Source organism: Lipophrys pholis (genome assembly GCF_963383615.2).
Source record: "Lipophrys pholis genome assembly, chromosome: 11".
NCBI lineage: Eukaryota > Metazoa > Chordata > Actinopteri > Blenniiformes > Blenniidae > Lipophrys > Lipophrys pholis.
The window spans coordinates 10,849,585-10,863,243 of record NC_137631.1 but is presented as its reverse complement, the minus strand read 5'-3'; the positions used below and the strand labels follow the sequence as shown (position 1 = coordinate 10,863,243).

Below are 13,659 nucleotides of genomic sequence, written 5' to 3'. Positions count from 1 at the left end.
TTTAATTTAAGCGTTTGCTTTCCAGGCAATTCTCGAGAAATATCCCCTAGGCCAGGGAAGACCTCCCGCAGAAGCACTGCCACCTGTTCTCTCAGCACAACAGACTGCACTCCAACCAGCACTGGTATGACAACATGATCATTCTTGAACATTGTTTCATTTTTTTTTCCACCCTATGCTGCTGTAGAGTAAAATATATCCTCAAATTATTAACTTCTTGACAGGAAAATCCCACTCAGGAGCTGCCTGAGCCACAGACAGCAGAGACTCAAGCATCTGAAGCTGTATCACCTTCACAGGATCAATCCTCGCCAAGTTTCTCCCCACTCACAACAGGGCCTGCTCTTATCTCCGACAACGTTGATATCGACTTTCCACCAAAGTTACCGAACCCCGACAGCCAGCAGGTGGATGCAGCCCTACAAGTTATTGGCTCTGACCTACCAGATACCGGTCCTAGAGCTCAGCTAATAGATTATGACTTCAGTGCCCCCTTTAGTCCGCTTGAAGGTATTGCTGGCCAAGCCTCTGCCCAGCCAAGGCCTCGCTGGGGACCTGTGGTCCAGCCTAACATTCTCCAACCACCGTCTGTGACGCCGATCCTGGTAGAGGATGGCACGTCTCAAGTCAAAGACAGTAGCTCACGAGCCATTTCTTTTGATCAAACACCAAAGTCAAGCTTATCTTCAGGACAATGCATTTCACATGGGTTCCAAAATACCAGCGGTAATGTACAGGACTCAGTGAAGCAACAAGATGGGAGTGTACCAGCAGCAGACATCATGCAGAAGTCTGGATTAGAACCAGATGCGAAAATTGAGACAGATGAAGAAAAGAGCCAATCTGTTGAAGCTACAAAAGTCATTGTGGTTGATGATTCCCCTTCCACCACAGCAGATAGTGGAAACCAAGGAGGAAAGCAGTCACCGGAAGCAAACACTCAAGAACACAGCTCAGGCAGGCATGACCAAGCTCGTGAGAACATTCCTTTGCCTGGGAAACTGGCTCATTTGAAGGCTGGAGAGCTGGTTTCATGTACCAGGGCGCTCCATGGTCATCCCTCTGATGCTCACATAAAAGTTGGAGAATATGCATTCGAGGTAGCAGCCCCAGTTGTGTCTCCTAACATTCATGGCCATGCATCAGATTCACACATCAAGATCGGAGGGCATGTTTCAAATGTCACCGTACCTTTACCTTCCTCCAGTGTCCACGGTCACTCTTCTGACTCTCACATTAAGATTGGGACGAATGTGTATGAGTTTGTCGCTCCTCTCCCCACTCCGAATGTCCACGGTCACGTCTCTGAATCCCACATTAGAGTAGGGGAGCTGGTTTCAGACATAGACGCACCTTTTCCCTCCCCCAGTGTGCATGGCCACAGTTCAGATTCTCACATTAAAGTTGGGGAAAATGTTTCAGACTTTGTTGCGCCACTTTCTGTCCCAAACATTCACGGTCACGCCTCAAATGCTAATATAAAATTGGGTGAATTTGTGTCTAACATTCCTGAAGTGAGGCCACGTTCGAATAAGCACGGCCACGCCTCGGACTGCGCTCTTCAGCCCGGCTGTGTGGTATCCGGCCCAGAACAACACCCGTCTCCTTTGCCTGGAAGCTCCTATGGACACTCCTCAGACTCGGCATTAGCCATTGGTTGTGTAGTTTCTGGAGAGGAGCCCAAACGTTCTCCTCTGCCAGGTAGTGCCCACGGCCATTCCTCAGACTCAAATTTAGGTGTTGGGTGTGTCGTCTCCAAACCGGAACCACTTCCATCACCAATACCAGGCAGCATCTACGGCCACTCGTCCGATTCGACACTAGGAGTGGGCTGTGTGGTGTTGGGGGCGGAGCCACAGTTCTCTGCGCTGCCAGGCAGCAACTACGGCCACTCGTCTGATACCTCACTTGGCGTTGGATGTGTGGTGAAGAGCAAAGACAGCGGAAACCAGCAGAATAAAAAGGACGATGGTGATAACCAAGGTAGTAAATCAGATATGGCTCAATGCAAACATACTTTGTATACGTGTAATACAAATATTTATTTTAAAGAGATCCACATGAAGGGTTAGCTACACTTTAAAGCAGGGATAAGCAACTTCGGTTGGTTTCATCTGCACTACCACAGAGTCAATTATCATGCGAGGACTTGGTACTTGGTACAAAGATGACTTATGACTTATTCACTAAAATGACAAACTCTACTTCTCTAATTTAGGTTTATTAAATGAACATGCATCCTTGCCTTAATTTATCATTGCAGCTTAATACAGATTTATTGCAATCAATATCTGGTTCAATCACATTGAATAACGTTGCTCCCGTCGTCACTTGAGAGGCCAATGTTTTCATAGAATTTTGGAAAATGGTTTGTAGGTTGTAAAGTATCGGGACGGGCACACAAGTCGCTACTTTATTTAGTCAGTTATAAAGCCCCAAAAAATCAATATACTTAGGACAAAGATCAAATAAAAATACCCTTTTAAACACCACTCAACTGATTGCAGCTACACCTCCCATTTTTTATTATCTAGACTGTTTTTGGAGACGTCGCGCTCTGGGACCTTACTCTTGGATTTAAATTATGCAATTCGGATATTTCTAATTAAAAAGGTCTACTACTTTTGAATTGTAAAGATAACCATCCAGTGTTCTTTCCCCTCATTGAGCCCACATTGAGTTGTTAACTGTAAACTGTTCTCCCTGTGTAAGGAGTAATTGCTGTACTTCTCTCCTCAGGGTCGAAGTCAGGGAGCCCCAGCGAGCAGCTGTTGGAGGGCATGGGGTCCTGGGGAGCCGGCATCGCGCTGTCGCCTGGAGAAAAGTCTGAACAGGAATACCTCTTGGCCTTGTCTGCGCAGTACCAGGTGGAACACTATGACGACTGCTCCAACCTAATGGGTCAGTGGGAAATATATGACTGGTTCGAAATGAATGGCTCCTTTGGGATGTTGTTACTGTGGGAAAGGTGATGTTTGAGTCTGCAGCTTTCTTGTACATGCTGGGGGGAGTCTAGGCAGAAAGGCCAAGACTTTAGAGGCAGAGGTGACTCACAGAGGTGTAGAGACATTGACGTTAAAACAGCAAAAAAAAAAAAAAAAAAACCTACTTCAATCTGATTCGACTTTTTCACTGTTATTTGTAAAACTGTAACCAAAAGAGGGAAAGCCAAAGCTCAAAACAATAAATAAACTATTGAGTTAGAACAAAACAGATGTGGCTCCGAAACAGAACCTTGAAGAATGCGAGATTTTCAGTTTGGTGAGAAAAGATGAGAAGAATAAAAGATTGTTGATCAGGTTAAAGAAGAAGAATGTCAGGATTTTCAGTCACAGAGAAGTCAAATGTTAAAACCTCATTTAAAAGGATCCTGTAAATTGAACAATTGTGTTTGTTGTGTTTCCAGTTGATGCTAAAATTCAGTCTGTCTGAAAATGGTTTGCATAAAGACTTGTCATCCTTCAAAAAAGTGGTTGTTTATTTTCCAGAAGGATACAAATGCAGCTCATCTGAATGATATCCTGTCTATTTCACCCTGCATTCGTAATTCAGTCACTCTGCTATTATTCATGCCTGTTTTCAAGGTCTCCATGAAATCAATCACAATCTACGCAGCCAAATGCATCTTCCACACCGCTGATCAAAGTCAGGAGTCGTAATTTTGGCGGGAGCGCAACTATAAATACAGAGGAGGACAAAATAAATTGGATTTGAATATTAGAGTTAAATCGTGTGAACTGTCACCACTGGGGGTGAAAAAAAAAAAAATATTGTTTTTTAAATTTCTCCTAAAGATAACTTTCATCTTTGTCCATATAAAACTCATAATGGTGGCCTGCTGGAGGAAGTGTCACTCATTTGGAACATGCAGAACCACAAACATAGTGATACTGAATTCATGTCAGATAATAAAGGTTGATGTTATTTAGTGAAAAGAGGAAAGAGCACAAGTTTGAACAATTCTACTGACATGAATTGTAATGAAATCGCGTCTTCCTCGTCATGAAAGGGTTAAAAAGGTTGAATTGTCCCACAGTTCTGAGGTGTTTGGTTTTCTCTTTTCGTCTCACTTCATTTGAGGGACATTTCCTCAGAAACGCTGCAGCTTCTGTCTCCGTCTCACACAGCCGCCTCCCCGGAGTGTCAGCTGCTGAAGCAGGTAACTCGGGGCCCCTGGGGCCTCCCGATGGACCCCACGCTCCGCCGGGCCACGGACACCACGGCCATTCAGCTCAGCGAGATGGTTTCTCTACCGGTTTTGATCAAACACTCCGTCACCGCTCCGCTCATCACACAGTGAGTGTCTGGTTTTGTTTTGTAAATGGATACATGATGGTAAACACATTACTGCTTTCTGTATAGATGTTTACCTTTTTTTTTAATAAGTTGTAGAACCATACACTGTCTTCAACATGAAGCTGGTTTGGGTTTTTTCTCCTCTTTGACATTTTCCTACTCTATCAGGCCACTGCAGTTGAGTGCATGTTGTGCACTGCAGGAATAATTTAAATTCCTATTACTTTACATCTTTCGAGAAACCCTTTTTTTTTTCTGTTAAAATCCCATCAGAACTCCAAAACCTGTCACTTACAACATTTCTGCACAGAAAGCAGTTTAGCCTTTGTGTGTAAAGAAAATGGCTTTCACATCCCCACATACTTACGGAGGGGGTGCAGTAATATTTGGTGTTAAAATTCATAGATCATTATTTTTATAAAAACATTTTTTCCCTCGCTCTCAGACAGGATCTTGACAGAAAATGATAGAACCTATTTTCATCTCTCTTTTTTTTTTTTTTTTTTTTTTTTTTTGCTGCCAGTTTCCCAGTAAAGAGAACTTTCCTCAAATCACACTGTTGCATAAATGTGAATTGCTCGGGGATCATTTAAAGTAATGGGAGAAAGAAAGTTGTCCCTAAAGTCAGAGAAGCACATCGGCATATTCCCCGAGCTGATGTCTGTCATCTCTACAGCCTGTAGGGGGAATTTTGCAAGTCAGCAACATTTTCACCACTGATCATTGTGTCAAAACTTTTCTGTACTCATCTCCGTCATCCTCCCCCCACCCCCCTCCCCCCTCCATCTCCAGTGTGTCTCTGGTGAACAAGGCCATTGTGGACTACTTCTTTGTGGAGCTGGGGGTGGAGCGACACTTCGAGGCGCTGCGGCACTTCCTGCTGATGGAGGACGGAGAGTTTGCACAGTCACTCAGTGATCTGCTCTTTGAAAAGGTGACGCTCCGGTCATTTATTTTATTAAGTGCCTGTTTTTTTTCCTACACATCCACAGGATGCAAGGTTTTAGGGTTTGGCTTCAGTATTTTTGCGTTCTTCATAACTTCAGTTATGTCGCATGCTTTCAATGCTTTAGCAGACTCAGTGCTTTGTCCTGTCAGGCACTTTCACACAGAGCTGCCATGCCGCATGTCCTCCCTCCATCAGGAGCAAGTTTGGATTCAGTGTTTGGCCCAAGGACTCTTCATAAAGAGCCTGGACTCAAACCGCTCGCATAAATACTTGCATGCATGCCTCCTGACTCACAGCTGTCGATCCAAGTCTTGCTTTTAGTCGGGGACTGCAGGGTGGAGAGCAACGTTTCTGGCATATTTCAGGATTATTTGTGTTCATATTTTCACTGGCAGATGCTCGTTTGAAAATTGTTACCTGTCTGCAAAGTGAAGTTTGTCTAAATAAAACGCTCCCATTGGTCAAAGTAACAACATTTGACAGCTCAATGCCACTAATCTCTGCATCCTGCAGCCCTGTTGTTGATGTAGTTTCATTGGGCATTTTATTCTTTTTCAATTTTTTATTTTTTACTTTTATAAAGTTAACTATTCTAGCACCAAAATACAGTAATTTTTATGAATCGTTTCAGTTATTAAATTAGACTATTCGGTTTGAATAATTTTAGTTGGTGGATAAAGTGTGAAAGGAATTAAATGACATCGAATAAAGTGTGTTTCAGTTTTCACAGCACATCTAACTCTTGTGAAAGTCATTCTCATCGCTGTTAATTTTCTCATCAAGTGAAACCGTCATAACGTTACATCCCTACAGTGTTTAATTTGGTCTGCTTCAGCCTGCGAAGCTGCTCTGAGAGCGGGTGCAGGTTGACTCGTAAATTCAAGGATTGGTAATTCCCTGAAAACTTGTGTATACAGTTTGTGATGGTTCTCATTTTCCTCTTGCAAAATGTAATTCAGCCCCTCAGATCCTGTGAGTGTTGCTGTTCCATCACACATGGCCTCTCAGGAGAGATTGCTCTTGTGAAATGTGCAAGCTAAACGGAGCATTCGGAGAGCTGCTGCAATCAATATTTTTATATTAGTAATGGATTAATGTGTAGTGTAAAAAACGGGGGCTGCTTTTTGTGTCAACCCCACAGCGGATTATCGCCTGACTCGGCACTTTTTCCTCGACTCTAAGAACACAATTCTAACGCCTAACTTGTTTAGCTGTGTGGCCTGCAACTTTTTCTCTATTTTCAGTCATTTTTCCACATAAAAGCCGTGAAACGGCGTTGTACGTTAGCTACACAGCACCAGATGTCATTGAGATGCATTCAGCCGCAAAGCTAGTGAACCTAATGGAGCATTTAAGAGTTTAAAAGCCAGATACTTGGCTCCAGGAGTCAGTGGAGAGTAAAGGTAGCGCTTAGACTTGTTGGCTGTACAAATAAATAAATAAATAAATAAAACTGCATTGCAGGATTAAAAGGCACTAATGCTTTTCCTTCTAAGAACTTGATATTTTTAATATTATTTTCTTGCTTGCTTGTTGTTTAGCATTTGGTGCATTGGTTGTTTACAATAATTCTTGTAATGGTCAAATAATTTGTTTGCCCTTTGTTTCAACGTATGATCAATAATCCGCAAAAAAGGCTCTGATGAGCAGCAATTCCTCCATTTTGTCGACGTGTGGTTGGAATTATTGTAATGAACCGTTTGTTTTGGAGCCCTGAAGATATCTGCTTCCATGTGATCGCTTTAAATTACTCACGTCTCACACTCCACAAACATGATCAGAGTTTTGAGCAACAAGCACGATTGGCCAAGTGGTGGGCTGCACCCAGTCAGACCGGACGGTGCTGACGCACTGATGCAGGGGCCTGTAACCCACGGCTCTGGAGCCACAGGTCGTTTATACTGGCTCCAGGAAGGTTTCAGAAAATTATATGTAAATAAATATTTTTCTTGGGAAGGACTCTAAAAGGGGCTGGAATGGGAAACTACAGCGAAAACATTTTTGAAATAAATTAAAATTGTAGAATATCAGAAAATGAACTCAAAACTAAAATGACGAAACAGCAAAGTTTGACAAAAATGCTAAAGTTGCTCAAATGAAACAAGACCTCAAGTTGAAATGACTGAAACCGGCAAATTCACTTAAGTTGAAAGTGCTAATACTGGATATGAAATGTTATAGTTGTGAAAATTGTTGTATGTATAGCCAAATCATATTTACCATATAACTGTGTGATCTGTGGTTGACATTCATATCAAAATGACAAAAACAGCCTCTGAAGGAGTCACCCACCAGTGAGTTGGGACTGCTGATTATTCTTTCCGAACTGATGCCACAAAGCTGAGTGAGCCTGTGATGTTGGACTACCACCCAACAGCAGCCTTGTTATTTTGGTTTTGAGGCTCGTCTGGTAACATCCCCAGAAATACGATGATCTTGAGCCCCTTGTTCGATAATTCTGCATTTCCCACCTGGCTACACTGAAGACAAAACTTCCTACTTAGAATTAACAAGCACAGCCGCTACTAACACCTTGATTCTGTGGAAGCGTCTTTATACTTCCAGTTCATGAGGCCCGTGAGATGGGAGGTTTTACTCACTAATTGGCACACCTTGTACAGCGGAGGATGCTTCTCCTGCAATGAGCCACCTGTAGTGTTTTTCCACCCTGCTGTGAAAAACCTGTCAAAACACACAACTTTTCAACCGCAACTTCTTGTGATAAACGAGCGCTTGTCCTTTCTGTGTGTTTATCCCCGGGATGTTTCCTCCACCCAGCTGGGCAGCGGCCAGACGCCCGGTGAGCTGCTGACCCCGCTCGTCCTAAACTCAATCCTCAGCAAGGCGCTGCAGTACAGCCTGCACGGGGACACCCCGTTGGCGGGGAACTTCACGTTCGCCCTGCGCTTCCTCCCCGACACTTTCCACCCGCACGCCCCGGACTCCCTCAACTGTCTGGAGCTGCGCTACAAGGTGAGACCGGCCGTGCGCCATTTTCTCCGCGGCGAGCACGAGCGGTGCTGCGCCCGCCGCGCCATGAGTGGCAGCTTGGATGTGACAACCTGTCATGTTTTGACAAACTGCAGTGGGTGTGGAGAATGAGCTTATCACGCACTTAAACGCTTCGCCCCGCGTAGATTGATTGGAGTTGTGTCTTTTGCGTGACATGCAGAGTGACTAATGCCACACTCATTGTCCTCGGCTGCTGTTCTCTGTCTCATGACTGCTTCTGCTGGTTCTCCATCCACTACCTCTTCTTGACTTTTTTCTCTTGCATCACATATTCTGTCCCCCCCCCCCCCACACACACCTTCATTCTTCTCCTGCTTCTACCCCATCACACACACCACTCTGTCTTCCCTTCACAATCCTCTCACCTCCTTCATCAACGTCTGTGTTCACACCTTTCTCCTCTCTCCTCACATCATCCGTCACTCTCCCTTTTACCTGCCCCCCTCCCCCCTCCCCACACCCTCTCCCCCCACTTTCTTGTTTTCTTTCACACTCACTCGTTCTCGCACCTTTGCGCACTGTTCTTTCTTTCGTCTGTGTAATTTTGTCGTTTCCTGACTTCTCCCAGGTGGACTGGCCGTTGAACATCATCATCACAGACAGCTGCATGAACAAGTACAACCGTCTGTTTTCCTTCCTGCTGCAGCTCAAACACATGGTGTGGAGCCTCTGCGATGTCTGGTTTCACCTCAAGAGGACAGGTGAGAAGATGATGGAGGAGGAGGAGCACTCCCCGTATCTCCGCGTATTGCTCCTACACTATGTCACGTCTTTGCAGGCAGAGTTAAAATTCCTCATGTTGTGCTTCAACAATAAAAAATTCATTGTGAATAATGTTGTAAATCTTTTATCTTTTTTTGACACAAAGCAAAGCTCAAGCCAGTGGGATTGTTGTAAAAACAGTGCGCCTCGGCCGATTAAAGAGTATTGATCAGAAACAGCTTGTGTACACAGCACAGACATGGAAATCTAGATGGGAGGGAAAATCTCAGTATTATCTTAGAGGGTGGTAAACTTCGATAATTACAAGGTGAGATGTGAAAACGTAGACACTGATTTAATGATTCGATGAATCATTCTGAGTATACAATCAGCTGAGGGCTGAGATCTATTATTTGAAGCTTGATTCCTCAATCCCTGACGGGTTCTCCCTCTCTGTGCCCCTCAGCGCTGGTCAAAGGTGCGGGCTGCTCCGTGCAGTTCCGCCAGCTGCAGCTTTACCGGCACGAGATGCAGCATTTTGTCAAGGTGATCCAGGGATACATCGCTAACCAGATCCTGCAAGTGTCCTGGAGCGAGTTCACAGCCAAACTGGCCACTGCCAGCGACTTGGACGCCATCCACCGCACGCACGCAGACTACCTCAACAGAGCCATCTTCAGGTGAATGCTGGGACTGCAACGGCGCCAGTCTGAGAGACAGTGGCTTTGTAATACTTGTAATGCAATTTTTTTTCAGTTTCAACTCTGATACAGGCTGCGATCACAAATTGTTTCTCAGTCATTACAACTTTAATATTAAACAAATCGAAGCCAAACTCCTCAAAGCGACAGCTTAAAGTCGGCTTGTGCATTGTGGGTTTTTTAAAAGAATCCTCAGGCTCACATCTCAAGTTGCGTCTTATTTCAATAAGATTAGTGTACTTCTTTATTGCAACAGTGTGAAAAGACGATTCGCACATAACATTAAAGAATACTGCACTAATGTGACAACAGACAATTATTCCAAATATAGAAAAAAAGGACAAGAGACAGATGGGACATCACAATTTGAGAATGATCACCAGAAATCTTTTGATTAAAATCCCACCCCAAAAAATAGTCCAGTTGAGGAATCCAATTTTTCTTAGCTGAAATTTAGCATTTCGTAGGGCAGACTATGGCAACTGGTGGTTCTGCATTTGCATTTTCTTTTTTCTTTTTTTTTTACAAACTGACAGATCATTTCCAAAAGTAGTCATGCCAGTAAGAAGGTCAATTAACTTCATTTGAACCCAATTATTCCTTAAATGTTATAAAACTAAATACATTTTAAGATGGAAGTGATCATATTCATGTATCTTGACTCAGCAAGGTTAATTTACAGCATTTCAATTTGCTCAAATTAGTCAGTCCAGTTCTCATCCAGTGTTTCAAATAGCCCGTTCTAATATGGCCCTCCTGAAACATTTCTGGCCTTCACATTGATCCAAGTGGTCCATCCCCGGTGTCGTCGTTAGAAGAGTGACAAGTAAAGATGTGGCCCTGCGCCAAAGATCATCTGTCCCATCATTCAACCTCAGAAACATCCAGGAGGTGTAGACGTCCCTCTGCCCTCTACCTCTATTCGTCAAGTGCCGACAGCTTGTAAACCCGATTGGGGAACAAGTCAGCTGCATCCTGAACTGTAGAGCCACGTGTTGTTTCACAAACCACATGATTGTTCCCAACTTTGCTTGCTGGTTCACTTTGACAGTCATGAACATGCATTAATCACAATCATGGAGTAAACATGGAGCACCTGACAGCCCGCAGGCCGCGTTTGGCTCCAGTCTGCTTTAGGTTCAGTGTTGATATAGGATTCGATATGCTTCATTTACAACCATTCATTTAGCTGTTTATGTTGAATTAATATCGTCTTTCAGCGACCATTGAAAAAAAAACCCAACACTGCTATAATCCTGCTTTCAGAGGAATTCAAAAATGCTTTAATTGTGAATATTTTCAGAATGCACTTATACCTCCATTGCCGTTTTCATCCTCGCTCATGTGTAACATTATTGGCTCATATGTTGCACAGCTGCTGACTGAGAATCATTGAGTGAACTCAACCGATTAAAATGTTATTTCTCACATCTCCCGTCAGGACACTGATCGACGGGAAGTATTTGAGAACGGCTTCTCTGAAATCTCACACCTCGTATATTCTCATTCGGTTTCAATGTTGGACTTGTGAAGACGTGACATTCAAGTGACTGATGTATGTCATCACATATTAGCTCTGCAGAATGAAGGCTATAAAGACCCACATGTTGCACACCGACCTGAAATCGGGCTCTTGTTCTCTTTGGCCTCATTCAGCCTCCAGCCCGGTTGCTCTGTGTTGTGTTTCGCTGCTCTGGTTCAGATAATATCCTCAGGGGTCTGTTGCTGGCTGGGTAATTGGGCTGAAAAGTATAAGTTGGTTGAATTGAGCTTCAAGCTTTTGTTCAGCTCATTTTCGAAGCCAAAACACTGCAAATTCTCTTGTTCCAGCTTGTCAGCTGTGAATATTAGGTTTTTTTCACCCCACTTCATCCGCTCTGATAGTAATTGAAGTATCATCAAGATTTTGGGCTGTTTCTGAAGTTTAATCGTCACATCCTGGAAATGTTTTTCACTTTAACGTCAAATTGCGTGAAATGTTGTCCTGTGACTGACTAATAGTTGAATCGACTAATGGCTCCGGCTTGAGAGAGTAGACCACTCAGTACGTCATTGTAATAGCATTTAATTGCAGCACTGCTGGAGACAACTTCTCTCAACCTCATCACAGAGAAATCAAAGTCCTTGTAATGTCAGAAGTGCCTTTTATATGTAAAGCAACAAATCTCATTTCCACCGCCATGATTTCAGTCTGCAGCAGCACCGAATGGTGAGAAAAAAAAAAAAAATTCTGCAGAGTAATAACTTTTCTGGCGCAGCATGTTGAAGTGGCACTCTTTGCTCTCATAATTTCATATAGAATTCATTTTCCCTCCTCGTAACAAGTTAATTAAAATTCCAGCTGAACGTGGGGCTAACTTCTGAACCCGATGAATGATTTAAACTCATTAGCGGAGGTTTCGACAGTATCACACTTCGGCGTGTACGATTTCAGTCCTGTCTGAGAGCTTTCTTGTCATGTTCCTTAAACTTTGCTCCCTCCCCTTGATCTGGCCTCCCTCAGGGGTTTGCTGATGGAGAAGGCGGCTCCCGTCATGAACATCATCCACAGCATCTTCAGCCTCATTCTCAAGTTCCGGGCGCAGCTGATTGCGCAGCCCTGGGACAGCCAGCAGGGGGAGGCAGTGCACCCCAGCTTCATTGCCATGCAGCAGTCGTACAACACCTTCAAGTATTACTCCCACTTTCTTTTCAAAGGTAAGAATGGAGAACATCAGCTGGCATTTCCCCCGAGTAGGAATTTGCTTGCTTATTTGTTTTCATTTATTATTCAGGAAGAAGGTAATTTTAGTCGCTCTCATCTTTGGTTGTACTGACGAGTTTGATGATTCATTTGTAGCTTACTTTAACTCCAATAACTCAAACTTACGGGTTCGACCCAGTCACTTTGACGCTGATCCAGAGAAGCGAGCCTGTGTTTGGAGGCAGCGGCAGAACACTTGACTATGAATGGGATGGGTTAAATGCAGCAAACAAATTTTCTTAAGCGGGCCAATAAGGCTTTCTGCCCCCGCTGATTTTTCTAATAAAAGTTTATTTTGCTCTTACACATGCCTGTTTCTTCTCCTCTCAGTGGTGACCAAGCTGGTGAATAGAGGCTATCAGCCTCATTTAGAGGATTTCCTGCTTCGCATCAACTTCAACAACTACTACAAAGACTCCTGAGCTGCATGTGACTTGTGCATGAGCCAAAGTGTCCCAACATGCTACTGTGCGCAACATACAACCCACTTTCTCTTGCTGGCCTTTGCACATCAGGAGCGCTGATGCATAAACAGCACAAAACTCCCAAAACAGAGCAAAAAAAAAAAAGACTATCCTGATGTGAAAAGGATTTAAAACGGATCTTCAGATGTGTAAAAGATATTAAGGCCTTATTTCCGGAGCTTAGAATACCTTTAAATTCATCTGCATAATACTACATAGAGGTTAGACCGAAAACTCCAGCGCTCACTCCGCAGCCTTTCAATTCCTTATCTGTTTGCTTTAGTAATTGCGCTCCGCTTCTAATGTACATTTGTATGCTGCCTGTGTGTGATACGGATGACTGTAATGCGTTTTGTGTTGCAGCCTGTGCTCAGGTGTTCCTACAACTGTACAGGCGCGGGAACAGAAATGAAATGTAAAAACGAAAGCTTTGTTTAATAAAATGTATTTTAAAAAGAAAAAAAAATCCTATCTTCCAAAGCTCCTTTATCATGTAAAGAAAAAACATGCTGGAGTAAGAAAAATGACTTGGAGTTATTATAGAAGGCGATTTACCATGTTTTTTTGTTGTTTTTTTTAGCAAACTTGGACAAATGAAATGTAAAAGCTTTATGGGTCGTGAATTTTGGCAACTTCAGCCGTTTACTGAGGGAAAAAAAACTGAAGGGTGAAAGAGAAAATGCAGTTCTTGCTGTATTATGGAAATATATGTTTCTCCACCACGAGGAGCTGGGTTTCTCCTGACGGAGCACAGCGTACAGAGCAGGAATATATCAAGACCGAGCAGCGTTG

The 13,659-nt window shown here is 43.5% G+C and overlaps 1 protein-coding gene across 2 annotated transcripts in view; it reads left to right on the top strand.

Moving 5' to 3' along the window:
* Positions 1-13,426, top strand: part of tubgcp6 (tubulin gamma complex component 6) — a 29,403-nt gene extending 15,977 nt beyond the window's left edge. For both annotated transcript variants that reach the window (XM_080474741.1, XM_080474740.1), the window contains exons 16-25: positions 26-124; positions 225-1,983; positions 2,740-2,901; positions 4,128-4,296; positions 5,089-5,230; positions 8,024-8,218; positions 8,826-8,958; positions 9,426-9,639; positions 12,164-12,357; positions 12,734-13,426. In XM_080474741.1, the coding sequence (XP_080330867.1) occupies positions 26-124; positions 225-1,983; positions 2,740-2,901; positions 4,128-4,296; positions 5,089-5,230; positions 8,024-8,218; positions 8,826-8,958; positions 9,426-9,639; positions 12,164-12,357; positions 12,734-12,825 (3,159 nt within the window). In that variant the 3' untranslated portion in view covers positions 12,826-13,426. The remainder of the gene's footprint in view (positions 1-25; positions 125-224; positions 1,984-2,739; positions 2,902-4,127; positions 4,297-5,088; positions 5,231-8,023; positions 8,219-8,825; positions 8,959-9,425; positions 9,640-12,163; positions 12,358-12,733) is intronic.
* The last annotated feature ends 233 nt before the right edge of the window (positions 13,427-13,659 follow it).